At 42.5% G+C, this 27,762-nt stretch overlaps 1 protein-coding gene across 1 annotated transcript in view; it reads right to left on the bottom strand.

Annotated features, from left to right (window-relative positions):
- Positions 1-27,762, bottom strand: part of EFHC2 (EF-hand domain containing 2) — a 153,739-nt gene that overhangs the window by 96,494 nt on the left and 29,483 nt on the right. The window contains exons 2-6 of the mRNA XM_081808970.1: positions 21,896-22,046; positions 9,599-9,822; positions 6,209-6,460; positions 2,354-2,467; positions 1,828-1,966 (exon numbers count right to left, since the gene is read on the bottom strand). Of these exons, the coding sequence (XP_081665096.1) occupies positions 1,828-1,966; positions 2,354-2,467; positions 6,209-6,460; positions 9,599-9,822; positions 21,896-22,046 (880 nt within the window). The remainder of the gene's footprint in view (positions 1-1,827; positions 1,967-2,353; positions 2,468-6,208; positions 6,461-9,598; positions 9,823-21,895; positions 22,047-27,762) is intronic.

Raw genomic sequence — 27,762 nt, 5'->3', positions numbered from 1 at the left:
TTTTTTTTTTTAAGATTTTATTTATTTATTTGAGACAGAGAGAATGAGAGACAGAGAGCATGAGAGGGAGGAGGGTCAGAGGGAGAAGCAGACTCCCTGCCGAGCAGGGAGCCCGATGCGGGACTCGATCCCGGGACTCCAGGATCATGACCTGAGCCGAAGGCAGTCGCTTAACCAACTGAGCCACCCAGGCGCCCTTTTTTCCAATTTTAAGTCGACACTGAAGACATTGATTCTAAACAGACACTGACATTTATTAAAAACCAAATTCTCCTTCCCAAGGACCTATGGGCCACCAGCAACTTCTCTACAATAACCACCACACTCACATTCCTGGCTGCCTCTTATTCACAGTCCCCAAAACCAATATGCCCAATGGTGTCCACAAAAGAGGACGAATGTTAGGAGAGACCACCAATTTGGCCCCACACATTTTGATTAATCTGGCATGCAGATGCAGTGGAACAGATTCCCTTAATGAACTGAAGAGTGAAATTCAAAGTGTTTTTAATTCCAACCCTTTGTGTGTGCTATGTGCCTTCTCCCATGATATAAAGATTCCCAGGAGGGAGGACGCCTGGGTGGCTCATTTGCTTAAGGATCCGACTCTTGGTTTTGGCTCCGGTCGTAATCTCAGGGTCTTGGGATTGAGCCCCACGTCGGGCTCCGCACTGAGCGTGAAGCCTACTTGAGATTCTCTCTCCCTCTCTCTCTGCGCCTCCCTTCAGTCTCTCTAAATAAATAAATAAAATCTTTAAAAAAGAGAGAGAGAGAGAGAGATTCCCAGGAGGCCAGGAACTCTACACAATGGGACACCAAGACACATGAGGTGCTCGTCTCATTCTAGAGAAAAAGCACTTTGTCTTTTAGATAGCTGTGCTTCTGGCTTCTATCTCCTCCTTCAGGAAAGTGTGCTCACATGAACACTCCAAGGTTCGGAGAGGAGTGCAGGAGTAAGCACTCCCACCCCAGCCAAACCCCAACCTGGGAGGTTGGCAACTCCCACCACCCCCTTAGCCTCGTGCCAGCAGGTACCTGGAACAGGGCCCAGGAAAGGGGCAGAGCTGGCTGACAGGTTTCACAAATGAGGGGTTTGTTTTTCAGGTTTCATATCAGATCCTCCGCCTGCTTCTGTGATCCTCATAACACCATCCGATGTGCTGTAGGTTTCTGCTCTCCTTCCAGCCCAAGAAACTCTTTAACTCCGTAGCTCCTAAGTCCTACTACAATAACCTGTGCCTAGTAAATTCTTAATAAATCACCCGTTTTCATTCTGAACTGAACTCATCTGAACAGAACTGATACCCAAGAAGAGAGAAAAGCTGGAAATGTAGCCAGGCTTCACCAGAAAAGGTAGAGCAAATTGGCACAAGAGAATTCCCCAGAGAACTTAAATAAGCAGTATAACCATTGTAGTAAGCAAGAATTCAGTGAAAAGAAAAATATTCAGATTCCCACTTCAGTTGCTTGACCAGAAAACACTGACGCCATATTGCAATAAGGCAGGTGACTGGCTATAAAGGAAAACCAAAGCCTCTGGCATCAGGCAGGCAAATTCAACTCTCAGCTCACCCTTTACTCACTGCATAACCTTCGACAAGTTAGCCCCTTTTAAGCCTCAGTTTCTTCACCTCTAAAATGGAGATAATGAGCCTAGAATCGTTGTTAGGAGAAAGGAAGCCAACAAATGCCCGACAGAGAGCAAATGTTCAATAAATGGTAGCTACTATGAGCTTAGCCTTTCAAACTCAAAAGTAAAATCTTACGTAGGGAACAAAGGTTCTGAAGTTTAAATTTTATTTTCTAATGGACATACATATCACTTACCAATTCCATATTTCGTCTTATAATAAGTCTTTGTAAATTCATCACAGTCACAAAGAAGCACTTTCCTTCCCCACACATTGATGGTGGCTCCTATGAACAGGTCACAATCTTTGTAAAACTCTTGATCTACTTTTCCTAGCTAATAAAAACAAAGGAACAAAGTGTTGGCACCACAGACCCTCCAAAGACCTAGGCATCCCTTCCCAAAAGAAAAAAAATTGCAAAAAAACAAAAAACAAACCCACCCCTCAATTATATCATTTGTAACAGAATTTTTAAAGCCAAACCAAGACAAGCAGTCGATGTTAACATTTGGAAAGTCTTTTAGTAATGTAGTTGCTTGCAAACGGCAATATATTTATATACGCGCTTAAGCTTGTTTAGTGTTGACAGACAGCGGTGCAACGCATGCATTTATATATTCATTAACTTCATTCAATCTCACAACAGAATCTGTGACTCACTGCACATTTCAGGTTCCAGGAAAGTTACACTGGAAATAGCAACAAAACGTGAAGTTCCTCACCTTGTATTTATCCAACAGGTAGCCGTCCGCTCGGTTCTCTGTCAAGCCACTGTACACATTAAGAACTGTTCGATCTGTTATCTGGCCTGGCTGATAGACTCCAGGTGGGCCATACTGGAAGACAAAATCCAAACAAGGTGTGGTAGATGGCCTACTAAACACAAAGCTGGTCATAGTGAGGGGCTCAAGTGGGAAATATGCATTGTATGTGAAGGCGAGCAAACACACCATCCCAAAATATGCCTCTTGGGTGTATTGATTATTTTGAGCTGGTTTTTTTTTTTTTTAAGATTTTATTTATCGGGGCGCCTGGGTGGCTCAGTCGTTAAGCGTCTGCCTTCGGCTCAGGTCATGGTCCCAGGGTCCTGGGATCGAGCCCCGCGTCGGGCTCTCCGCTCCGCGGGAAGCCTGCTCCTCCCTTTCCCACTCCCCCTGCTTGTGTTTCCTCTCTCACTGTGTCTCTCTCTGTCAAATAAATAAATAAAATCTTTAAAAAAAAAAAAATTTTATTTATTTATTTGTCAGAGAGAGAGAGAGAGAGAACAAGCACAAGCAGGGGGAATGGCAGGCAGAGGGAGAAGCAGGCTCCCCACTGAGCGAGGAGCCTGATGTGGGCCTTGATCCCAGGACCCTGGGACCATGACCTGAGCTAAAGGCAGACATTTAACCGACTGAGTCACCCAGGCACCCCTTGAGCTGGTTATTTTTAAGAAACAGCAGACACAGGAAAAGCTGAGTACAATACCCTTCTGTAAAAAAAAAAAAAAAATTTACATCCATAAAGAAATCTCCATTTGTAAGAGTGTCTCCCTCTGTGTACCAGGAAAAGAAAGAAGACTCGAAATCTCTAAAACCTCTAATAGAAAAGATGACACATAAATCTGCATTACAACCTTCCTCTTATTTACTGTGCTTTTCTTGCTGACCCCCTATAACTTGCCTCCTTCCCACCTCCCCTGGCAATTTGTTCCATCTTTAGGTGGAGATGACATTTAAGGTGGTAGCCTGGGCCATTTCAGGGAGTTACTCCGTTTTCCTTTCCATACAGGAGGTATGCAGGTAATTAGACGTTTGTTGGTTTTTCTCCTGGTAATCTGTCTGTTATTACAGGTGTGGGGGGTGGTGGTGGGACATGGTCTCAGGCAAGAACCTTGAAGGGTAGAGGGAAATTTAGTTATCCTCTCCCTAATACAGTTCTTCTCTGCCATCATCCTCCATCTACCTCTCCCTATACTTCCATACCCATCCTTCAAGGCCCTAATAAAGGCCCATCTTTCCCCTCACCCTTCCCATCCTCCTGGCCTGTCCCCGGTCCACACCTTCACAGCACCTCCCACATGGTTAAAGCACCCCTTGTGGTTCTCTAAATGCCTCATCAGCAGACATCTCCTTTTCTCTGCACTGAACTACAAAATGCCCTCAGGAAGAAACCATGCCTTGCCTTCTTTACTCAGCTTAGCATCCTGCCCAATCTTGAGCTCAGGAAACACTAGCTGGCCGAGAGAGAGGTGGCGTGGCAAGGCAGCAAGAACAAGAGAGTGCAGTCAGCCTCTACCAGAAACTGTGGCCTGGAGCAACCCGAGATACTCCTCAGTTCCGTGCACTGGAGGTGGTCTCAGCAGTTGCGTGAGCTGCGGGTAATCTTTTAACTAACCTATGTAAATTGGTAGTGATCAGTTTATCACATACCGATGAGAAACCTGAATCACCCCTGATAACGTGTGACATAAAACGCAAGTTCAAATGTGTGAATTTATGAGGTGTGGGGTGTAAGGAAGCCACGTAACAGAGAAAAACAGTACACTTGGAGCACATTCTCTCTTCACGGCTTACTAACTACAGGACTTGGAGCCAGGTATTTACCTTCTGAGAACTTCAGTTTTGTCATCTAACTGCAATAATAGTACCGATTCCTCGCTTTCTCAAAGGATGTTTGAGTGTCAAGGGAATACCTACTGCTATTTTCTCTCTTCCCCATGAGAATGTAAGTTCCAGGAAGTGGAACTGAATCCATTTTCTTTCTCACTGTAACCCCAGAGCAGGCACAAAGCTGGCACTTGATAAATATTTGCTGAATGAATGAGTAAATGAAGCAACTGATGTCAAGACACACTGCAAATGTCAGGTGCATCATTATTATTTTATAATTCATGTATCGGTCAGAGCCATTCTAAAAACAGACTTCCCAGGTGCATCCTGGCCACCTGCTGTGCATAGCCCAGAGCCCCCTCTGGGACAGATCCTGCCTCTTCCCCCCAGCCCAAGCAACACAGCAGGGTTTCTGGTGGTGGGCTCAGAGAATCTGGGAGAGCCTCCCGTGAGGACCAAATAACCATCGGTTGTTTGTATCAGAAATGAGTGTCACGGTAACCTCCTCAGTCACAGTAAGAAGAAAGTTAAAAAATATTTTATCCAGGGACACCTGGGTGGTTCAGTTGGTTAAGCATCTGCCTTCAGCTCAGGTCATGATCTCAGAATCCTGGGATCTGCTTCTCTCTCTCCCTCTGCCTCCCCCCCCAACATGTGCACGTGTGCTCTCTCTCTAATAAATAAATTTTAAAAATATTTAAAAAATATATTTTATCCAAATAACAAATGAAACATAACACAGAACTGTTGGAAAGGCTTTTATGTTTTTATGTGTCCTGCTAGTGTTTATAGGTTCTTAGTGGGTTTGTTTACTATATTATCCCATTTAGCTTTTATAGTTACTTCCAGAGGGAGGCCTTGTTAATAGCATTTTAGAGATAGGGAAATACACTCAGAGAAGTTAAGTGACTTGCTGAAGGTCACACAGCTTTTAAGTGGCAGACCCATAATTCTAACCCAGGTCTTCTGTCTCTGTGCTGTTTCTGCTGCACCCAAGTTACATTAGCTCTCAAATGGCCATAAACGTGTAGAAATCAGTCTCACAACTCTCTTTCAATAGTAAATAAAATGTAAAACTGTCCCTGACACTAGCCAGTAGCTACCAGCTACTCTTCTAAGAGTCACTCCTGTGCATATGCTTATCGGGGTGTGTGTGTGTGCATGTGTGCCCGTGTGTGTGTTTGTTTATTCACAACACAGACCAAAACCATGCAATCTGCTCAGTAGGCTATAGAGGCCAGAGGCCAGAGGCCAGTGCCCTACCCAAGGGCGTGAACAATTTTTTTTTTTTTATTTTTAAGATGTATTTATTTATTTATTGGTGAGGGGGTAGAGGGAGAGAGAATCTTTTTTTTTTTTTTTAAAGATTTTATTTATTTATTTGACAGAGAGAGACACAGTGAGAGAGGGAACACAAGCAGGGGGAGTGGGAGAGGGAGAAGCAGGCTTCCCACAGAGCAGGGAGCCTGATGTGGGGCTCGATCCCAGGACCCTGGGATCATGACCTGAGCTGAAGGCAGACGCTTAACGACTGAGCCACCCAGGTGCCCCGAGGGAGAGAGAATCTTAAGCAGACTCCACGCTGAGCAGAAAACCTCAAGATCACGACCTGAGCCAAAACCAAGAGTCGGATGCTCAACCGACTGGGCCACCCAGGCGCCCCGCAAGCAGTTCTAACTAGAGAGTCTTCTACGTTCAGAAGACGGATTATGAACTCCATGATGAATATGCACTTTCTCTTGCATTTGACTTTCTTCCTTTACTTGCCTTAATGAAACCCAGAATAGTCCTACCTCCATTTGTCGTATCTTTTATGGTACTTTCACAGAGGTATCTTACTAGCACAAAATGAAGCTTTTCTAAACACCTGTACTAATCCATGGTAACTGATACATGGTCCATGGTCCCAACATGCCAGACAGTGAGTGATGAGAGTTTCTGAGCCCACAGGCAAACGCGGAAAGGGGTTCTGTGTCTGCTGCTCACCTTGGGGAGCTTTCTCCTCTGGAGGAACAATGACATAGCATCCCGGCCTGAGTTGTGTGGCATCACTTCTTTGACTTCAATGGTATCATCAGACAGGAAGTAATGCAGAATGAGTTCCCTACAGTCCCCAAACACCGAGGCTGAGTCGTCCCACAGGCAGAAAAAACGTAACACCTTCCTATCGTACTCAAGGAACTGTTTCAGGGTGTCAAAGGACTCATAGGGACGTAAGGGCTCCATGCAGTCTAGTGTCTGAAAACAGAAAAAGAAGTCAAGATCAGCAGTGGTGCACCGTCACTTCTGGGATGCAAGCAATCAGAGAACATAAAGAGATCTTGCCCCTTGACTATGCCGTGATATTTTTTTTAAATGTCAATGCATTAATGACATACATGTATATACACCTGCAGCCAGTTTTCACCTTAAAAATACAGACAATCCACTAGTAGGAAGCATTTGGGATTAAACAGTATTTTGATACCCTAAAATACACTTCGATGATGTCTTTGAAAACTGGCTTTGCTCCAAGACTTAAAATGCATAAGAACACACAAAACTAATGTGTGGTGACAGAAATTGGAACGGTAGTTGCCTCTCTGGGTAGGGGACTGACCTGAAGGGGGGGAGAAGGGAACTTTCTTGGGTGACGAAAATATTCCACATCTTGATTTTTGTGTCACTTATTAAACCGCATACATTTTCCAAAACTTGTTGATCTGTACGCTTAAAATTTGTATGTCTGAGCCTACGTTAATTATATCTCAACCCCCCCAAAAATCTGTTTGTCTCTTCACTGAGAATTCATATCTGTATATCCTTCTTATTCATCCAAAGATTTTTGTAAAAGTAAAAGGGAAGAAACACAGTCACAGTTTTATTTTGCTCCAAAGCTTTACCTATCAAGGATCTGGAAGGGTGTGGAAACAGGAGCAGAGCAAATGGAGAACTTCCAAAGCCGCACAGAACTGTTGCATGGGTTCTGTCCCCCAGCCCAGGTACCCCTACTTTTGTGGGCTTCCTGATGGGGCTCTATTTGCATGTTCTCAGCCCTGTGTTGGAGCATAACTGCCCCCATTCTATCTGATGTAGCCAAATAGGATCGTTATATAAGGAAGTGCTCACTGGCAAGGGAGAAGTAGTCTCATATCGGGTTATGTGATCGTATTTGTCAGTTCTCAGAATTTTTTATCTGTCTGGGGCAGTCTAGTGGCAGACCTACTCCAAGACTGGGAGAGACATCATGGCCTTCCAGAGGCTCTTATCCTTCTTCTTTATCCTGGATATTTAAATGAAATGATGCGACCTCTGCTTTCACTAACTGAAAAATGTTTCTTTGCATTATAAGGCCTTTAAGAAATGCATTATTGATTATACACCATTGGGGCTCTTTTCAGTTTAAGTTAAATTGTTTAATTTTAACTTTATATTTGAAGGCAGCAAACATTGGAGAAGTAAATGCATTAAAGTCAATATAAGAGCCTCTCATTAAACTCCTAATTTTCCACAGATTGCTATATTTATTGAAGAGCTTTCTCCCTGAGGGAATAAATGCAAAAATGATTTTCCCAACCGGAAAGGAAATTAGTTAAAACATTTCTTGGCTGTTCGTGGTATTTATTCTCGATTCCTGGCACAAAAGATTTCTTTCATCATAAACCTATGAAATGGCACAATGTTCTCTGTACTTAATATAATGCATCATCATCCATAATCACTATCGTATAATACCAACTGTTAGCAAATGAGTGCAGCCATCCCAGGTGCCCCGAGGGAGAGAGAATCTTAAGCAGACTCTTCTTTTAGGTTCTCTCTTCTCGTTGCATAGACTTTATGTTTATCTAGGCTCTGTCATCTAGGGCATTTTGAAAAAATAAAAATAAACCCAAACTATAAATCTGCTTATATGCCAATATACACAGGTATAATTCCATAGGAACTTCACCTTAAATATGCCAGGATCAACAACACATATTTCTCAGGAAGGCTGCATGCCTACAATATTAAATGCCTACAATATTAAAGGATAACTCTGCTGGGGCCAGGAGGTGGGAACAGATGAATGACCCTACACGCAGCTTTGAACAAGAGATCAAAGCAGAATCAAAGGAGGATTTTATTCTAAATTTCATGTTATCTTTCTGCAAGGAAATTAATTACAAGTTTTAGAAACAATAGGAATGAAACTAAACTGATCTATAGGGATAGAAATGAGAACAGTGGTTACCTATCCCTGAGTGGGAAGAGCGAATGATTGGAAAAAGCCAAGAGGGAAGTTTCCGGGGGGATGGACACGTTCTGTATCTTGATTTGGGTGTGGATGACATGGATGTATGCATTTGTTAAGACTCATCCAACTGTACACTTCATTTCTGTGCATTTTACTCTGTCTAGGGCGCCTGGGTGGCTCAGATGGTTAAGCGTCTGCCTTCGGCTCAGGTCATGATCCCAGGGTCCTGAGATCGAGTCCCACATCGGGCTCCCTGCTCTGCGGGGAGCCTGCTTCTCTCTCTCTCTCTCTCTCTCTCTCTCTGTCTCTCATGAATAAATAAAAAAAAATCTATTTTACTCTGTCTAATCATACTTCAGTGAAAAAGAAAATGACAATAATCAAATTCTGGGTAGGCAGCAAAAGATTTGAGGTGAAGTCCCAGTGAGAAGACTGGCTAGGTATGTGACCTTCCACCTGACACTTGCTCTTCTGCGTATTCAGATTCTTTCGTAAAAAACACAAAATTTGGGCCAAAGGATCATTAAAAAAAAAAGACAACTATAGAAAGACAACAATACTACTACTAACACTGGTTCCTGCCTCCCTATACTAACTGGGGTCGGACTTGGAAGACAAACATCTTTTTACAACAGGGTACACCAGAATCATGGCTCTCCCCACTCCTCTAGAACATCTCTACGTCGGATGCCACCATCGCTAGAGCTGGGAGTCCTGGGGAAGGAAGAAAAAGGTATACCCAAGGTGTGGTGCAATAAATCAGTAGTGCAGAAGCAAACATTTTTCCCCAGAGTTAGGCAACCAAAATGGGGAAAAACAGGCCAGGTAATTGTGGACCTAACTCTTATACTGTCGGTGACCACAAAGCCAACTGCAGGCTCTTAGAACTTGTCCCATGTGGGCGGCTCACTGAAGACTCCTACTGTCTGGAAGGGAGACTCTCCATGGATAGGAGTGGGGTCGGGGGCAGTGAGTGAGGCTTTCCTGCCCTGAGGTCAACACCCAGAGTTCCCTCCAGCCTAGAGGAGAACAGGACCACTCCAGTGACTATGACCCCAAAAGTTCTTTCACGTCTGCATCAGGAGTGCAGATACCCTTTACTGACTCTCCTTTCTGGATTCTCATTCGGAAGGCACGAACTCATGGACGTATCAACTCCTTACCTCTCTCCGCATCTTCATGTAAGGATCTTCTGGACACTGTCCCGGGGGGTTTAATTTGACTCCTAGTTTCTTCAGAAAGTTTTTTGTGAACGTATCACAGTCATAAATCTTGAATGTCCAGCCATAAAAGATGATGTCTATATTGATATTGAAATGATGCACAGTATAAAACTGATCTTCATCAGGAGGTGGGAGCGAAATCCGATGACGCCGGATAAAAGTTCCTATGGTGTGGAACCAAACACAACTGTTTCATCGGGTGACTAACAAGGAAGAGGTCACAGCACATCTCCGTAACAACCCTGAATGCCATCCCACAATAGGGAAGTAGGCAAAGGGCTGGTTCTTGGAGGCAGCATTACTATGTTCAAACTCTGAGGGTACCTGAGGGAGCTGAGACTTCTGAGGTCCGTGGTATTGACCATCCTTGCATGTTATTAAAGTTGCCTAAGTGGTACTAGGGAAGTACTTTAATAAACCATAAAGACTAGGGAAGGAAGAGGGGCACAAACAGAGTGACCTAATGGGCCAGACACTGCCACTATATCTTTTTCCAGAACAAGCACTCAGTGTGAGCACACTAAACAAAGCACTATGACCTCAAAGCAAAGTGCTCACAAAAATGCATCCTCTTGGCTCAAAAAAAAAATTAGCTAATAAGCTTCAATATGGTAGGTGCCAACACTATGACTTACAGCTTCTATGAACATGAAGGACTTCATGCTGCTCTGAAGCTTCATGGCATCTTCTTTGCTCTAACCTCTTCGCCCACCACCCAACCACCCCTACAAAGTGAGTTATTAGAGGCTTCATCGTTCTAGACAGTATTCTGGGCCAAAGTTTCTGGATCTTTGTCCATCTTTTACTGCTAACCCTATGATGCCCCTTCACTTCTCCTCTTGAGAATATGGACCCAGGGTCCCCAAGTATACCCACCACGGTGGTTACCCATACCGGCCAACTTACCCAAACAGTGCTGAAACCTATTGTCAGGAATTGTTTAGGGTCTGAGCTTTTATCCTACGTGCGAACTAACAAGGTAGCCTGCCACAGTTTCATGGATGTTAGTAGAAGACACAAGTTGCCTTGGTTAGAGATAAACTCACAGCAATAATAGCAGCCAGAACATCAGCATGTTTTACACCAGTTTCCTGAGCCTCAAGCTCCACGGGATGACAGAGCAAGGTCCACGTAACTCCTGCCCACGTGGTGGGTTACGTTACAGGAGAGCTTAGGGACCCAAACCTTAAAATGGACAATAAGCATTCCTGCTTTCTGTCTCACAGGGAGACATTGCCTTTATTAGACTACAGTAAGCATGTCCTGTCCTCCCTTTGTTCTGGAAGGAGACACCACCTCTATCTTCCAAGGCTATGAGCAAACCTGCACTTTGTCTTCAAAAGCCGTTTGCTATATAAACATCCTTGAAGAGACAGTCCAGAACAGAGTAGGCAGTGCCTCTGCTTGCAAGATACCCACCGAGAATGGCCTCTCAACATCTGTGACTGACTTTGGCCTAAGAATCTACTCCAAGAGTAAAGGGAGAAAGAGAAAAGGTGAGCAGAGCAAGCTGAGGGTCTAGTGGTTCAAGTCAAAGTGGCTTAGGGGACCTCTGTAGGGAAGCATTTTAGTATAAAGATGTCAAGCAATCTTGCTCCTATTTTATATAGCACCAAAAATGGCACCTTTTCCTGAAGTCTAGAAATACTTCGAAATTATTCATTCCTATTCATTAAGGAACATTTAACGAATATCTTTATGTGCCAGGAACTGTGTTGAGCTCTGTTCCATTTTTCTCCTCGTCATCTTTTCACTCTGTTCAGGGGACGTGAACTAAAATCATTTTCATCTTTTCTCTGTAGCAATTTTTAATTACTTGGTACATTAAATTAAAATAATAAAACTATAAAATTAGAACTGGCCTAGAATATTTTTAAATGTACTACATAAAAGATGATATAGTTTTACTGCAAAAAATTATACTTCAATTAGCCTTTAATTCATGCCACTGAAAACAGTATGCAAATTATTTAATCATTCAAGATTAGACATTTAGAACAAATTGCATAGTTAAACATCTATAAAAGCATGGGCATTTCAGGTATTTTCAGAAACCATTATATATCTCTTTAAAAATACTTATATTGTTACAGTTTTTAAGATATAAAAAATTTATTCAACAGCCAGGAGCTTGTTCAGAAATTCCATCTATCTTGCATTTGTACTTCATTATAAAAATTCAAATAAGCAAGTTGGTGCTGATTTCTGTTCAGTAAGACTTTGAATAAGAATCTTCTATTTTTCTAGGTGGAAAGAACCAGCCCACCTATAGAGCTTTCAAATAATAATAATCAAATCATCATCAGAGCCCTAGGATATGCTTTCATATACATTTTCTCATTTAATCTCCACTAATCCCATGAGGCAGACAATGCACGAAATATAAATATTCAGTTTATGGACGAGAAAAGCACGGTTCAGAGTGGTTAAGTGATATGCTCAAGGTCACGCTCTAACAAATGGCAGGAGATCTTGGACCTGGGTTTTGGGTTTTTCTTTTTTTAATTATTATTTTATTAACTTATAATGTATTATTTGTTTCAGAGGTACAAGTTTGTGATTCATCAGTCTTACACAATTCACAGCACTCACCATAGCACATTCCCTCCCCAATGTCCATCACCCAGCCACCCTATCCCTCCCACCCCCCTCCACTCCAGCAACCCTCAGTCCTCAGTTTGTTTCCTGAGATTAAGAGTCTCTTACTGTTTGTCTCCCTCTCTGGTTTCGTCTTGTTTCATTTTTCCCTCCCTTCCCCTATGATCCTCTGTCTTGTTTCTCAAATTCCTCATATCAGTGAGATCATATGATAATTGTCTTTCTCTGATTGACTTATTTCGCTCAGCACAATACCCTCTAGTTCCATCCACGTCATTGCAAACGGCAAGATTTTGGGTTTCTTGATGGCTGCATAATATTCCATTACACACACACACACACACCACATCTTCATTATCCATTCATCTGTTGATGGACATCTAGGCTCTTTCCCTAGTTTGGCTATTGTAGACATTACTGCTATAAACATTGGGGTGCAGGTGCCCCTTCGGATCACTACATTTATATCTTTGGGGTAAATACCCAGTAGGGCAATTGCAGGGTCGTACAGTAGCTCTATTTTCAACTTTTTGAGGAACCTCCATACTGTTTTCCAGAGTGACTGCACCAGTTTGCATTCCCACCAACAGTGTAGGAGGGTTCCCCTTTCTCTGCATCCTCGCCAACATCTGTCGTTTCCTGACTTGTTAATTTTAGCCATTCTGACTGGTGTGAGGTGGTATCTCATTGTGGTTTTGATTTGGATTTCCCTGATGCCGAGTGATGTCGAGCACTTTTTCATGTGTCTGTTGGCCATTTGGATGTCTTCTTTGCAGAAATGTCTGTTCATGTGTTCTGCCCATTTCTTGATTGGATTAGTTGTTTTCTGTGGACCTGGGTTTTGAAGCTTTAAGTAAATACCAGCAATTTCTGGGGCGCCTGGCTGGCTCAGTTGGAAGAGCATGTGACTCTTGATCTCGGGGTCCTGAGTTCGAGCCCCATGTTGGGTGCAAAGATTACTTAAAAATAAATGCTTAACAAAATAAATACAAGCACTTTCCACAGTTTGCACTGAACTATATCTCACTGAACTATAGTCACAGATTACTTAAGTGAAGGAAAGGAGGGAGCATTATAGGCAAAATGGGATAGAAATGGGGAGAAGAGCTGCCAGCCACCATGAAAAAGAGAGAGAGAAGATGGAGCTGCTCTTCCCAAAGAATAGCCTCTTTGTTCTCTAAAAGCAATTTTCTGGAGAGGGCCCACTTGCCCGCTGCAGCAATGCCCCCTCCAGGGCCACTGCATTCCCTGCACCCACCCCCCACCCCTAGGGGCCCGCACATCCCAGACCCTCACACTTCCTTATCTGTGCTCCCACACCCTCACACTTCCTTATCTATGCTCCCACACTTCTCTCAGATATGGTTCTCCGAAGAGGCCAGAGAAGCTCTTTGTGGTAACAAAGAAGGCCATCACCATTTATGGGTTGAAAAGAGAAGGCAAACCTAACTAAACAAGACAATTTTTAATAACAAGAAATCCAAAGTCACAATGCCATGTTTATCAGAAAACTAATGTGGGCCATTTGAAATGCACAGTTGCATCTGAGAGCTTTCAATAATGTATCCGTGGCATCTCTCAACTGTGTCCTTTGGGGTCGAAAATTTCTATTTATTGATACTTGTGTGTTTATAGTTCTCCATGATAAATGGCAGAAACTCCACCAGCAAGAATTTGTTCTAGAATATCTAAGAAATGGGCAAGAAGGCATGTCTTTGGCACACACTGAAGAGAACCTGAGATCATCAAGTATATAAATAAAAATAATGCTATAAAATGGAAAAACAAGAACAGAAGTACTATATCTGCCCTTTAAATTTTTAAACATTTGTCTTCTTGACTGCCCCATAAAGACAATTAGGGCAGGTGTCCAGGCATCGCGTGCCTGCTTTTAAGCTCCTCCTATTTTAAATCGCTCTTCCTTTTTAAAGGGCCTGCTATCTGATTATACTCTGCAAGCTTTAACTTTCTAACATTTCCCTGTGGTTTAGATCAAAATGATGATATATCCATTTATATTTAATGCATTTCATTTTATTCAGTTGGGACTTGCTTTGGATCTTTGCTCATACCACTAAATTTGGTTTTTAGAAATTCACCTTCCAGAATTAAGACTCCAACCTTTTACCTCTACCTTAATTTTCCGTATGTTTAGTTCATTTTAGTAACGCTGCAGACCTAGGATCCATCTGAGTGTAGAGACAGGTATTTCTTAGGTGAATGAATATTCAACTGGAATTGCCACCTGTCACTGTGACTACTAAGTTTGTATCCTAAAAATATGAAGACCCTTCACTGGAATCAGACATGATAGAGTATCTTTTCCTCCTCTTATTGTTTACAATGATTCCTTCCCTAAAATGACTATTCCATTTGTATTTTTACAAAAGGTCCTCTTTGGAGTTTTGGTTTCATAAAAATAACTTTTCCTATATAGATAGCCTGACACCTGCCTTGTAGCAAAAGAATACAAAACTTAAAATTCTGCGTTTTTGATCATAATAAGAAAGAATAATCCTATGCAGGTCCCCCCCAGCCACCGGATGAGCGCCAAATGCTAGCTTGTTAGGTCCTTTTGCATTATTGCCTTCTTGCCTCATTTTCCCTACATACCCTAGGATCTGTTCCCAAATACCTCCCAACTCCACACCCTACCACTTTCCTACCCCTTTATCTCATGCTGTTCCTTTTGGCTATTATGCCTTCATCTTCCATCTTTATCTGGAGGTACCACTCAAATGTCTTCTTCTCTAGTGGATACTGGAATTTCCTCTTCTGATCCCTCAAAGTACCTGCTACCATTTCTGATGCCTGCATTGTGTTACAGACATTGTCTCCCACTTTTCCTCTCCTTTTTTCTTTCCTCCCTCCTCTCCTTTCTTTCTTCAGCAAATATTTACTGAGTAGCCACCATGCACCAAACACCTGTCTTCACAGGCCACTGACTTACCTCCACTCTTAAATTCTCCTCTGCTCCATTCAATGACCATCCCTTCCCCAAGGTCCACCCTCTGGGGTTGCCACATTTAGTCCACTGAAATATAGGATGCCTAGTTACATTTGAATTCTAGATAAACAGTGTATAATTTTATTTTATTTTATTTTATTTTAAGATTTTATTCATTTATTTGACAGAGAGAGACACAGCAAGAGAGGGAACACAAGCAGGGGGACTGGGAGAGGGAGAAGCAGGCTTCCCGCCAAGCAGGGAGCCCGATGTGGGGCTCGATCCCAGGACCCCGGGATCATGACCTGAGCTGAAGACAGATGCTTAACAACTGAGCCACCCAGGCACCCCAACAGTGTATAATTTTAGTGTAAGTATGGCCCATGCAATATCTGGGGACATACTAAAAACTTCATTGCTTATCTGAGAGTCAAATTTAGCTAAGCATCTTGTATTTTATCTGGCAACCTTACTACCATGCCTCCTTCACTTTATGGGATGCAGTACTAAGATGTAGTGCATGCCCGGGGCGCCTGGGTGGCTCAGTTGGGGCGCCTGGGTGGCTCAGTCGTTAAGCGTCTGCCTTCGGCTCAGGTCATGATCCCAGGATCCTGGGATCGAGCCCCGCATCGGGCTCCCTGCTCGGCGGAAAGCCTGCTTCTCCCTCTCCCTCTCCCACTCCCCCTGCTTGTGTTCCTGCTCTCACTCTCTCTCTGTCAAATAAATAAATAAAATCTTTAAAAAAAAAAAAAAGATGTAGTGCATGCCCATTATGAATGAGTAACACATGAATGCCACATTTTGTGATTACATTTGCTTGACCAGATTATCTTAGAGTATAAAAAACACATTAAAAAAGTACTGTGTTGAAGGGCCAACACAAGTCCCTAGTGGAAATCAGTGTTCTTAACCAAGGACTCACTAGGAAGTAGAAGCCAGTTTATAATCTGGACCCAGGCGTATAGAATCAGAAATTCTTGCAGTGGGCCATGAGGTTCTGATGACAGCTCTCAGCTGAGAACAATTGGTATCACCCTCATCACAAATTTATGGCAGGTTTCTCATCATTAGCCTTTCTTTAGCATAGATTAGTTTGGACTTAGTGGTATTTGACAAACAATGATTCTGTTAGACAATTAGAAGTAAAACTACTGGGATTAACCTCTGACATTCTTGGCTTGGTGTAACGTTGTTTTAACTACATTCCAACAGAACAGCAACAAATTCTATACATATGACACACTGAACCAAAAAGAGAGTGATGTTCTGGCAAGAAATAAAAGCAAGCCTTGAAGTGCGACAGTGACTTGACTTATAACGAACATAGATCTCTCTGCCAGCAAGGATTCATGAACATTAAAAATATGTCGTTCTGATTAGAAGCTGCATGTAACTGAATGCCGATTTTGGCATCATGCCTCTTTTGTTTCTGCCTTCTTCCAAATTCCCCCCGCCCCTAAAAAAAAAAAAAAATCACAGGATAGGAGAGGCAACTAAAAAGGAGGCTAATTCCCCCAGATGTGCTAATTTCTGGATGGTCAGTTCCACAAAAGAACAAAATGCACCTGACCTCCCATTTCATTTGGAAAATATAGAAACCCCATGGAAGTGACAGGAATATCATCCGTTTGCGTCACCTAAATATGATCCTTAGCCCCTTCCCAGGGCCCACAGGTGCATGAGAAGCTGTCTCAGGCCACTTGAGACACAACTGAAAGGAACACCCCCTACCCCGTCCCACCAAGGTCTGAGCCACTGGCCCACTGAGTTTGTCTGCTCTTTTTTCCCAATCATTTCATTTTAAAAAGCCTTATTTATTTATTTATTTGACAGAGAGAGAGAGAGAGAACAAATAGGCAGAGAGGCAGGCAGAGGGAGAGGGAGAAGCAGGCTCCCCCGAGCAGGGAGCCCGATGCAGGGCTCGATCTCAGGACCCTGGGCTCATGACCTGAGCCAAAGGCAGACGCTTAACCGACTGAGCCACCCAGGCGCCCCTTAAGTGATTTTCCAAAGTATCCTCTGTCCGAATGGACCTTCCTTAACAAGAATTATCATATTAAATATTTCAAGAAAGACCAGTTTCTTGCTGAATAAACACAGTTTGATGATAGAGTGGTTATTTGTGTTTGCTTTCCACAGTACTTGCTACAGCCTGCCAGGTATCTCTGCTGACAAATTCAGTCTTGTTACATATCGTGATGACCATGTATTCCCTACACATCCCTCGAACTGTGCCTTCCCTCAGGGAAACTGATCAGAGAGAGCCTGATCAGAGAGAGCCAATCAGAAATGCTGAAATTTTCAAGAGGCTTTAAAGTTGTCTTTTACTCAGAGTTGGTTTTTTCCACCCCTGAGTCTTTATGAATCACAATCCCCCCCACTCACCTAAAAATTACTTTCAAATAAATCATTATGACTAACTTCAGTTTGCCTTTGGAATCTGCCGATGTGAGATTTGAAATCAAGAGGCTGAGACAATTGAAAAGTCTTATATAAGCCTTTCCAAGATCCCCATAGAGGTTGCATTTCATTTTTCTTCTTGGATAGTTTAGTAAAACTAAAGACTCACTATACAGGTAGCAGTAAGCTGCAGGAATATGAGCTTTCAGTTAAAAAGAAATAATAATAAAAACAAATGCAAGTCACTGATAAATGTTCAGGATGTTCTGTTACCTCCAGTCTGTCATTTGTGTAAATTTGGTGTCATCAAACAACAAGCAAGAAGGGCCGCCTGGGTGGCTCAGTCGGTTAAGCGTCTGCCTTTGGCTCAGGTGATGATCTTGGGGTCCTGGGATAGAGTCCTGTATCAGGCTCCTTGCTCAGCGGGAAGCCTGCTTCTCCCTCTCCCACTCCCCACCCCCAATTGTGCTCACTCTCTGACAAATAAAAAGAAGTACTTCCTAACAGAAAGAAAATCCACAACTTTTAAATTCTACGAACATCTCTTTTACCTAAGTGTATTTAATTATGTGACAATACTGCCTTAGCAAAACATATTTTCTTATACATATTTTTATATTAATAATATATATTTATAAAAGTTTATATTGATGTTCACTTAATTGCTTTACTCTGATATTCCCTTACTAGGCTTCTTATTTTTTTTTAAAGATTTTATTTATTTATTTGACACAGAGAAAGAGCACAAGCAGGGGGTAGGGACACGGGGAGAGGGAGAAGCAGACTCCCTGATGAGCAGGGAGCCCGATGCAGGGCTCGATCCCAGGACCCTGGGATCATGACCTGAGCCAAAGGCAGATGCTTCACTGACTGAGCCACCCAGGCATTCCTTTGCTCACGTTCTCTCTCAAATAAATAAATAAATCCCCCCCCCCCAAAAATGACCCTAAAGAGTCTGTAGACATCTTGTTCCTTCGCAATGTGTCATACTTCCATTCAAATAAAAAGACCCAGGAGTGGATAGTATGTCAGAACACAAAGAACAAGAGGACAGCTCATATCATCTTCTCACACCAACCTTCACTTCCTCCCTCCACTAGTAAAACCAAGTACAGACACTAAATCCAATCTTCTTTCTTTTTCCACCACCTCAACAGAGCCTCTCTTCCAACGTGGTAGAATAAGCCAAATCATTCCGGTCATGATCTGGGCACCTTTGATTCACAGTCCACATCTCCAGTCTTGACTTTCTTCCTGAAAACACATCCCAAGATTCTACCTGCCTGGTGGGCCTCACCATACAGATGTCCCAACCCACGTTCAAAGGCCTCATGTGTCAAAACAAACATACCCAACCTCTACCCCCAGTGTTGCTCCTTGAACCATGCTTCTGGGTTTTATGAATGCATCACCATCTTTTCAACCACAGAGTGAGCTCTGAGGCAATCAGTTAAGGTTTAGATGAAACAAATCACCTCTCTATGCCTGTTTCTTTTTCTGTAAAAGTTGAGAATGACCTACTTTAGATGGTCACTGGGGGATTAAATGAGATAATGCTAAAGTAGATGCTTTATCATTAGATATCCCCCTTCCTCATTCTCTATATTTAATTGTTGGTCAAGGCCTATCAAATCTGCCAGCCAAATGTCTAGAAAGTCTTTCCTCTGTTTTCTATTCCTACCATCATTGTCCTGGTTTGTTCTAACCAAAACAATTGTGAAAATCTTGGACCAGTCACCTTGCTCCCTTCCCTCTCCAACCTGCTTGCCCATAAGCTCTATGAGATGGAGGTCGTCTTACTTTTGTCCATTCTCCCAAAACCTAGCACAGTTCCTGGCACAGAGTAGACATTCAACAGACACTTCTTGGCAATGCTGACTGGCCCCAAATTCATCATCCAGACACAATGGAGCTATGTGCTAAGAAAACCTCAATCTCATGAGCACTGAAGGAAGTCCTCTGCATATTGCCTCATCACAACCTTATGCTCAGAGGCCCATGGTCCCCAAATTCCTCTGTTTCTTCCCATAGAACCCATTGTGGTATATCAACATGGCTGTAATGGGCCCAGATAAGTAGTTAGTAATGAAAAAATTTATTCCACGTTGGCAGAAAATCCTAAGATATGTTAAACAACAACAATAAGTAGATAGTAAATAGAACATGTATATGTCAAACATATAAAGAAAGGGATGGAAGGACCAGGAAATAATTAATTTTCCATTTGTATTAAATACATATGAGGCACCTGGGCTCTAAATATTCATGATGCACTAAATATACAAGAGCAGTAAATATTCATGAGTACTCAATATTCATGAGGCCTTAATTCGGCCACTCATTCATTGGTGACACCCATTCTGGCCCCATGTGTCCTTTCCCCAAGAAACAAACAAAACCCAGACTACTCAGCAAGCTTATTGGTGAGCTACAGCTGTGGCCAGGCCCACTTATCCCCTTGTCTTGCCAACAGAGTGTGTGCCAATAGCTCAAGGTCCCCTCTGTCTGTGGTCCTCCTTACTTGAACTTCCACTCTGGTCTCCAAACCACACTACTGGCAGGAAAAGCTGACACAGCAAAGACAGACTGGACCATTGTCTACCCCAGGATTCAGGCAGAGTTGTCCTTCCACCCACTTGTACCTTGTCCTGTGTGTGTGAACTTACCCCGTTTCTTTGCCCTTGCTTCTCATTGTGTATTTTGAATTGTTTTAGTGCCTCATGTGATTGATGCATTTTCATTTGGTCCAGGAGGCTTTGTTCTGTGGCCTCTGGGAAAGCCTACAGGCACGCTTCTTGGAGGCCATCACAGCATCGAGATAATACCCCCCACAGTACTCTGGCTGCTGGGTAGAGAATAGGTTGTAGGAGGCGCAGAAATGGATGTAGAGAGACCTATCAGGCAGCTATTCTATTCTTCTAGTCAAGAAATGAAGGCAGCTTGGGTTAGTAGGGTAGCAAAGGGCATAGAGAGACATAGACTCAGGATATGTTTTGCTAGCAGAATGCAGAACAAGGATGGTGGGTGTGAACAATTAGGGAATGTCAAAGGAGTAGAGACTGTAGTGGAGAAGGCAATTTCAGGGTTTAAGGTGTTGAAGATGACAATACTCCAGGAAAGACAGAGACAATAAATGTACCTAAGAATCATGGCTCCTGAGGGCTCGAAGTGGTCTTCAAAGGTCATCTACACCAACCACCAAACGAATACCTGACTCCCCTCACCATACCTCTACTAAGCTATCAGTGAAAAATAACCCCTGACCTGCCCCCAGGGCCATCCATCTATACCAAGGATGAAACAAATATGGGATACCCCTCTCCTCCCCTACACCCGACCCTGACCCCCATGCTCATCCCGAACCATCCACTACAACCTCTGGCAGCTCTCTGCTAGAAAATTATTCTTCTTACCAACCTACATTCTGACCCCCTAGGTCCTATCCTTGAGGATACAGAAAATTAGGTCACCCTTCCTCCCCATGGCAGCCCTTCAGGTTCCTGAAGACATTTCCTAGGCACACCAGAGTCTTCCCTTTATGGACAAATATCCCTTTCACTCTTCTACCTTACACACGACAAATTTTCAGTCCTTTTAACCACTGTGGTTGCTGTCCCCTGAACATATCCAGATCTCAGTACTGTCCCAAGCGAAGAGCTCATAGCACAAACAGAAGAAATCAGTCATCTCCCTCGATCTCCACCCTACTTCTAATAATGCAATTTAGGATTAGCTCCTCTGGTGGCCACGGTGCAGAGTTAACTCTTGTCTGGTTAAAATGGACTATGGATAAAGGTGACTGGCATACAGGGGGTGAAGAAGCAATGACCCTCTGCTGAAGAACCATCAGAGTCTCTAGTGAACAGGTATGAGGAGGAGGAGAGGGAGGCTGAAGCAAACGGCAGCGAATTCAAGAAAGAAAAGAGTAGCAATCTGGAAGGGGCAGTGGACAACAGTCTCCTCTCTTCTCCTGAAAGTGTTATGAAAGCAGTAGTATGGTCATGGTAAAAAGACCAGAGACACAGGGGAGTCTGCTCATACTAGAGCAATGCCTGACAGAAAACGAATATGCCATACAAGAGTGAGTGAAATGGTCCATGGTGAGGTGTGGGGGGTAGAAAGTGGGTAAGTCACCATCAACGACTACAAGCTACCAGCATGTTTATGTTCACTGTCACCAACAAGTTAGACATCTTGCAAGTACACGGCATCTTTTAAAAAGCTAGAGAAAGGCAATATATAAAGGCAGGCATCGGAAGTAAGAGAAGCAGAACTCTGCTTTAAATAGATACCTTGAAGCATTCCACTATTTTTCAATGCTGGTTCATTTACTTGAATTGTGTCATCTTCAAGGTAGAAGTAGATTTTATAGCGTCTGATTCTATAGTTTTCTTGACTTCTATCAGGCACTTCATCTTCTAAATAGGCATCAAAAGATAATACCTGTTGGAATCATAATTAGAAACTAAGAAATGAAAAAAATTCAGCAAACTCAGAATCAATACAGCTACTGCCTGCATACTTGTTAATGTAAAAACAAAAACTGAGATTTTTACAAAGACATTCTACACATCAGCTCTGAAAACAGACACACAATCTAAGTTACCATATATAAAGATTATATTTGCATCACCATCAGATTAGAATAAGGACATGATATTCAAGCCACAAACCCATCATTCAGTTCTACTATAAACTGAGCTAGTTTCTGGCTTTGGAATTTCACAATGGGATTCTAGATGTAGGTTATGGTAGGATCCCCCCTTAGCCATGGTTTTGCATCCTGCAGTTTCAGTTACCTGCAGTCAGTTGGGTCCAGAAGCAGATGATCCTCCTTCTGCCCTATGTTCAGGTCAATAGGAGCCTACCACTGGGGTGCCTGAGGGGCTCAGTCGATGAAGCATCTGCCTTCAGCTCAGGTCATGATCCCGGGGTCCTGGGATCGAGCCCTGCATCGGGCTCCCTGCTCAGCGGGGAGCCTACTTCTCCTTCTCCCTCTGCCCCTCCCCCCGCAAGCTCCTGCTCCCTCCCTTCCTCTCTCTCTCTCCCCCTCAAATAAATAAATAAAATCTTTAAAAAAATAGGAGGCTACCACTACATCACAATGCTTACATCAACCACCTCACTGCATTTCATCATGTAGGTGTGTTACCATCTCACATCATCACAAGAAGAATGAGTACAGTAGGAGAAGATATTTTGAGGGACAGACCACGTTCACATAGCTTATTATAGGATATTGTTATAATTGTTCTATTATTACTTATTGTTGTTAATCTCTTACCGTGCTAATTTTACCAATTAAACGTCATTATAGGTATGTATGCATAGGAAAAAAACAGTATATATAGGGTTCAGTATTACCTGTGGTTTCAGGCATCCACTGGGGGTTTTGGAACATATACCCCTTGGATGTGGGGGGCACTACTACATAGAGAAGATAATATTCTTTCTGAATATTCTTTCAATAGACAGATCTGAAATCCTTTCAGTGCACTGGAGAGCCCAACTTAAACTTCTTCAGGAACTTCAAAGAGCCTAGCTTAATGCCGACCAGCCTCATCTTACAGTGTGTATGTGCTGGGGGGAGGGGAGTGTTGGAGAGGGACTCAGGTGGCAGAGGTGGATTCTAAAATAATTACAGTAAAAATCAGGGGCACTCAGTTGGTTGAGTGTCCAACTCTTGATTTTGGCTCAGGTCATGATTCGAGGGTCCTGAGACTGAGCTCCATGTTGAGCCCCATGTCAGGCTCGGTGCTCAATGCGGAATCTGCTTCTCTCCCTCTCCCCCTCTTCCTGCTCATGCCCTCTCTCTCTCAAACAAATAAATCTTTTTTAAAAAATAAAGTAGTTACAGTAAAAATCAGAGATCATCAAAACGACCCTTGAAAATTCTTTAACCATTTTGAAAAACTGGGCCTCTCAGTAAGCATAGCGCAACCCATTTTTCTTCCATGTTGAAGCAGAAGACTACTGCCTCTTCAGTTGAAGACCAGATGAAATAGCTTCCTTAGGCTTAGATGCCATGTTGTAAGAATAATACGTATCTTTAACCATTGGAATCACTCTCAACATAGCAACCAGATCACACTTTCAAGCTTGCCCTGGGACACATGCTCCTTGAGAGCTCCATTTTAATATTCCCTCTGCTGTCATTTTTTTAATCAATTTTTATAATTAGAGTTGTAAAAGTTAATGGTGTATATGATGTAATACTATGGTAATTCAACATGGATAATATGATCTATATGAGTCAGTCTGTTAAGTACAATTTACCCTCTTAGGGTGGTCAGTTACCCTAATTAGGAATATATGCTCCAGGAGTAGCAAATTTCTATCAGAAGCCCACACTTCAGAAGTGGCTGACAAAATGCCTCAGTAGTTTATCTTTGATCAACACAGGAAACATTGTTAATTACCATAAAGGATGTTAGAAATGAGTTGTCGTTAAATGACTGTATTCAAAATGAATGGATCAGTTACAAATATTGACGAGGCACTGTCTTTACTGAAACAAGTTCTAAGAATCTAGTGAACCCAGAGATCTCTTCCCTTTCAAAATGGCACCTTTGGCTTCATTCCAAAATGGCCCTACGTTTAGTTACTTTCTTGGAAAATTCATCTGGCCTGCCTCCAGTTAGGAGGTTAGCTAAACCCACTTTTAGAATGCTGTCGTATTTGTGTTGAGTGAACATTTCCGGTAAAATGCTGTTGGATGGGTATAGGGTTTCCTTCTGGGGTGATGAAAATGTCTTGGAACTGGTTAGAAGTGATGGTTACACAACACTGTGAATATACTAGATAGCAATAAACTGCATACTTTAAAATGGCTAATGGTTAATTTCATGTTATGTTGATTTTGCCTCAATTAAAAACAAAGATGTTAGGGCGCCTGGGTGGCTCAGTTGGTTGAGCATCCGACTCTTGATTTCGGCTAAGGTCATGATCTTGGGATCCTGAGATCGAGCCCTGTGTCAGGCTCCGCACTCAGCAGGGAGTCTGCTTGAAGATTCTCTCCCCCTCTCCCCATGCCCCCCCCTCGCATGTTCTCTCCTCTCTCTCAAATACATAAATCTTTAAAAGAAAAAGATGTTGGACACTGAATTGTGTTGGACATATTAAAATGGTAACTTCTATGTTACACGAACTATATCTCAATTAAAAAAAAAGGAAAGGAGAAAAAAATACTGGAAGGCCTAAAAGGACAAGCGAGCTGGAGCTTCTCTGAGCTTTCAGTAAAGGGAGTGAGAGGGAGCAGAATATGTCACCCCAGAACGTGCCACTTTTGGCATGTGGGTTATTTCAACCTGAAGACAACTGGGGCCGAGCAGACTCCAGAAGAACTTTTTACCTCCCCCTTAACTGCTTCAAAGAATTTAGATAGGGACCCTGTGCCAGCAAACAAGCCATTACCAGAGAAAACTTTTTCTATCAGAAAGACTTATCTGCATGGCATGGCAAACATTTGTTCTTCTCATGTTGTCAATTGTCTTCCTCCTCTTTGAAGTCTCAGACCCCTATACCCTTTTCCTTAGTTCTGGATGGTAGACAAGCCTCAATTACCTGACTGCCTCTGAGTCTTCATATCTTTGTGGGGCTCCCATAGGTATGTAATTAAATTTGTTTTTCTCTTGTTAATCTGTCTTATGACAATTCAATTATTAGACCAGGCAAAGAACCTAGATTCTGCCCCTTAGAGTCAATCTGAAACTTTTTGTTTTTGCATTATAGTTGGATAGGAAAGCATGGAGAGAATATTCATCACTTTCACCTACACCTCTATGTATTGAATGCCATTGGTATAAATTTGTGAATGAGCAAACTGGTATAGATCAGTTGACAACACTGTCATTTACGTAATGATTAAACATTTAACAGGGGGCGCCTGGGTGGCTCAGTCGTTAAGTGTCTGCCTTCGGCTCAGGTCATGATCCCTGGGGTCCTGGGATCGAGCCCCGCATCGGGCTCCCTGCTCTGCGGGAGGCCTGCTTCTCCTTCTCCCACTCCCCCTGCTTGTGTTCCCTCTCTCGCTCTGTCAAATAAATAAATAAAATCTTTAAAAAAAAAAAAAAAACATTTAACAGTCAAATAATACATTAAAAAAGAATGAAGGAGGCTAAATAAAAAGGAAGGGAGAATAAAAGATATTATTTTAGGCTGGGCTTCAATAGAAGAGGGATAGACTGGTATTTTATGTTCTGGTCCCCTGAGAACACAGGGCTGCCAGACTCCAGCATGAAAGTGAAGGACGGCAGAATTTGTCACCCCAAAATACACCTCTTTGTCATAAGAATTATTTTAGACTGGTTATTTAAAAAAAAAAAAAAAAAACTGCAAACACAGGAGCAACTTTGAAAACAAAGCTTCTGTAAGAGACATTTACATTTATGCGGGAAATCTCCATTTGTAAGGGTGTCTCCCTCTCTGTACCCAGAAGAAAAAGAAGACCCTAAATCTCTAGAAACTCCTATCAATGGAGAAGACAACAACTTAAATCTGCATAGCAGGGACGCCTGGGGGTTCAGTTGGTTGAGCATCCTAGACTCCTGATTTCGTCTCAGGTCATGATTTCATAGGTGATGAGACCAAGCCCCAGGCTGGGCTCTGCACTCAGTGGGGAGTCTGCTTGAGATCTTCTCCCTCTGCGCCCCCCCCCACATTGTGCTCTCTCGTTCTCTCTCTCAAATAAATAATTAAGTCTTTTTAAAAGCTGTATAACAACTTTACTCTTATTTACTGTCCCTTTTCTGGTAAACCTCCCATAACTGACTCCCCACCCCCCAGCACCTTTTGTTTTTATGGTATTTAAGGTGAGGGCTTGGGCCATTTGGGGGAATTACTCAGTTTTCCTGGGTCTCCCCCATGTGTATACTTTATTAAGCTTTTGCTTGTTTTTCTCCTGTTAATCTGTCTCTTTATTACAGGGGTGTCTCTGCTAAGAACCTAGAAGGTAGAGAGAATAGGACTTTTCCTCCCCTACAAAAGGTAGAGAGCAAGTCAGAGTGGTAGAGACTGAAAGATAGAAAAGGAAGAGAGGAAACTGTAAAATGTAGCAAAGTAGAATACCAGGGAAGAGGCACCAAACAGATTAAAAGTGATCTCACAAAGATAAAACACCTCATTGCAGAGGAATGTGAGGTACCAGAAACTCCAGAGAGAAGGATCTAAAATAAAAAACTGCTAGAAATAACAATTTATAGAAACATAATTATGATACAGGGTTTCATCATAATTTTTGTGATGTCAAGCAGAGATTGGATAAATAAGGTCCTAGAGGATGTAATTGGCTGTAATTTTCTTGAAAATGGAATGTAAATATCATTTGGCAGGGCATGTGATCGTCAGTTCCCCACAGGCTTCTGCAAGCCCTACTGTATTATACAGGGTTACCTGCCTGAGCCCCCAAGGCAATTTGAATTTTTGATGCTAGCCTAGAGGATATAAAATCTGAAATCAATTTGTTTTAAATAATAGATACATGGCATTTCTTCATTATAAAGGAAACATTTTAAATGTTAAGATTTGGAAGACGAACCAGGAGAGACGATGGACTCTGAGAAACAAACTGAGGGTTCTAGAGGGGAGCGGGGTGGGGGGATGGGTTAGCCTGGTGATGGGTATTAAAGAGGGCACGTACTGCATGGAGCACTGGGTGTTATACGCAAACAATGAATCATGGAACACTACATCAAAAACTAATGATGTAATGTATGGTGATTAACATAACATAATAAAATTAAAAAAAAAAAAAAGATTTCAGAAATCAGGATCTTCTTACAATTGAAGGCAAAAGGAGCTCAAAGCAGCCAAAGTGTGCTTCAGCGAGGTGGGCACCTGTTGTAACTTGATGTAAAGTGTGAATTTCGCCTGGTGGGAAAAGAGTTAATCCTATTTTCATGTCAATTGAGCTATTCACTTTGCATTTCATATCCCAAATAGCTGGATTTTAACATCTATTTGGATTCTAATTTCCACTTAAATTGTTTTCAGAATGATTATTGTCTGATGCAGCACTGACACACAAAATAATTGTGTGTAGAAGATTGTCCGTCACAGGCTATGCAATGCAATCCTGAGGCAAAAGCCGAAGCCGAATCTCTCTGAATAAATCAGGGAATTTTTAAAGATGGTGAGGTTGGTGTGACCAATGCATGAGTCA

The sequence above is a fragment of the Leptonychotes weddellii genome, chromosome X (genome assembly GCF_054177405.1).
Source record: "Leptonychotes weddellii isolate Sample4059 chromosome X, ASM5417740v2, whole genome shotgun sequence".
Classification (NCBI taxonomy): domain Eukaryota; kingdom Metazoa; phylum Chordata; class Mammalia; order Carnivora; family Phocidae; genus Leptonychotes; species Leptonychotes weddellii.
The sequence above is the reverse complement of the archived record's forward strand: the minus strand, read 5'-3'. Positions and strand labels throughout refer to the sequence as shown.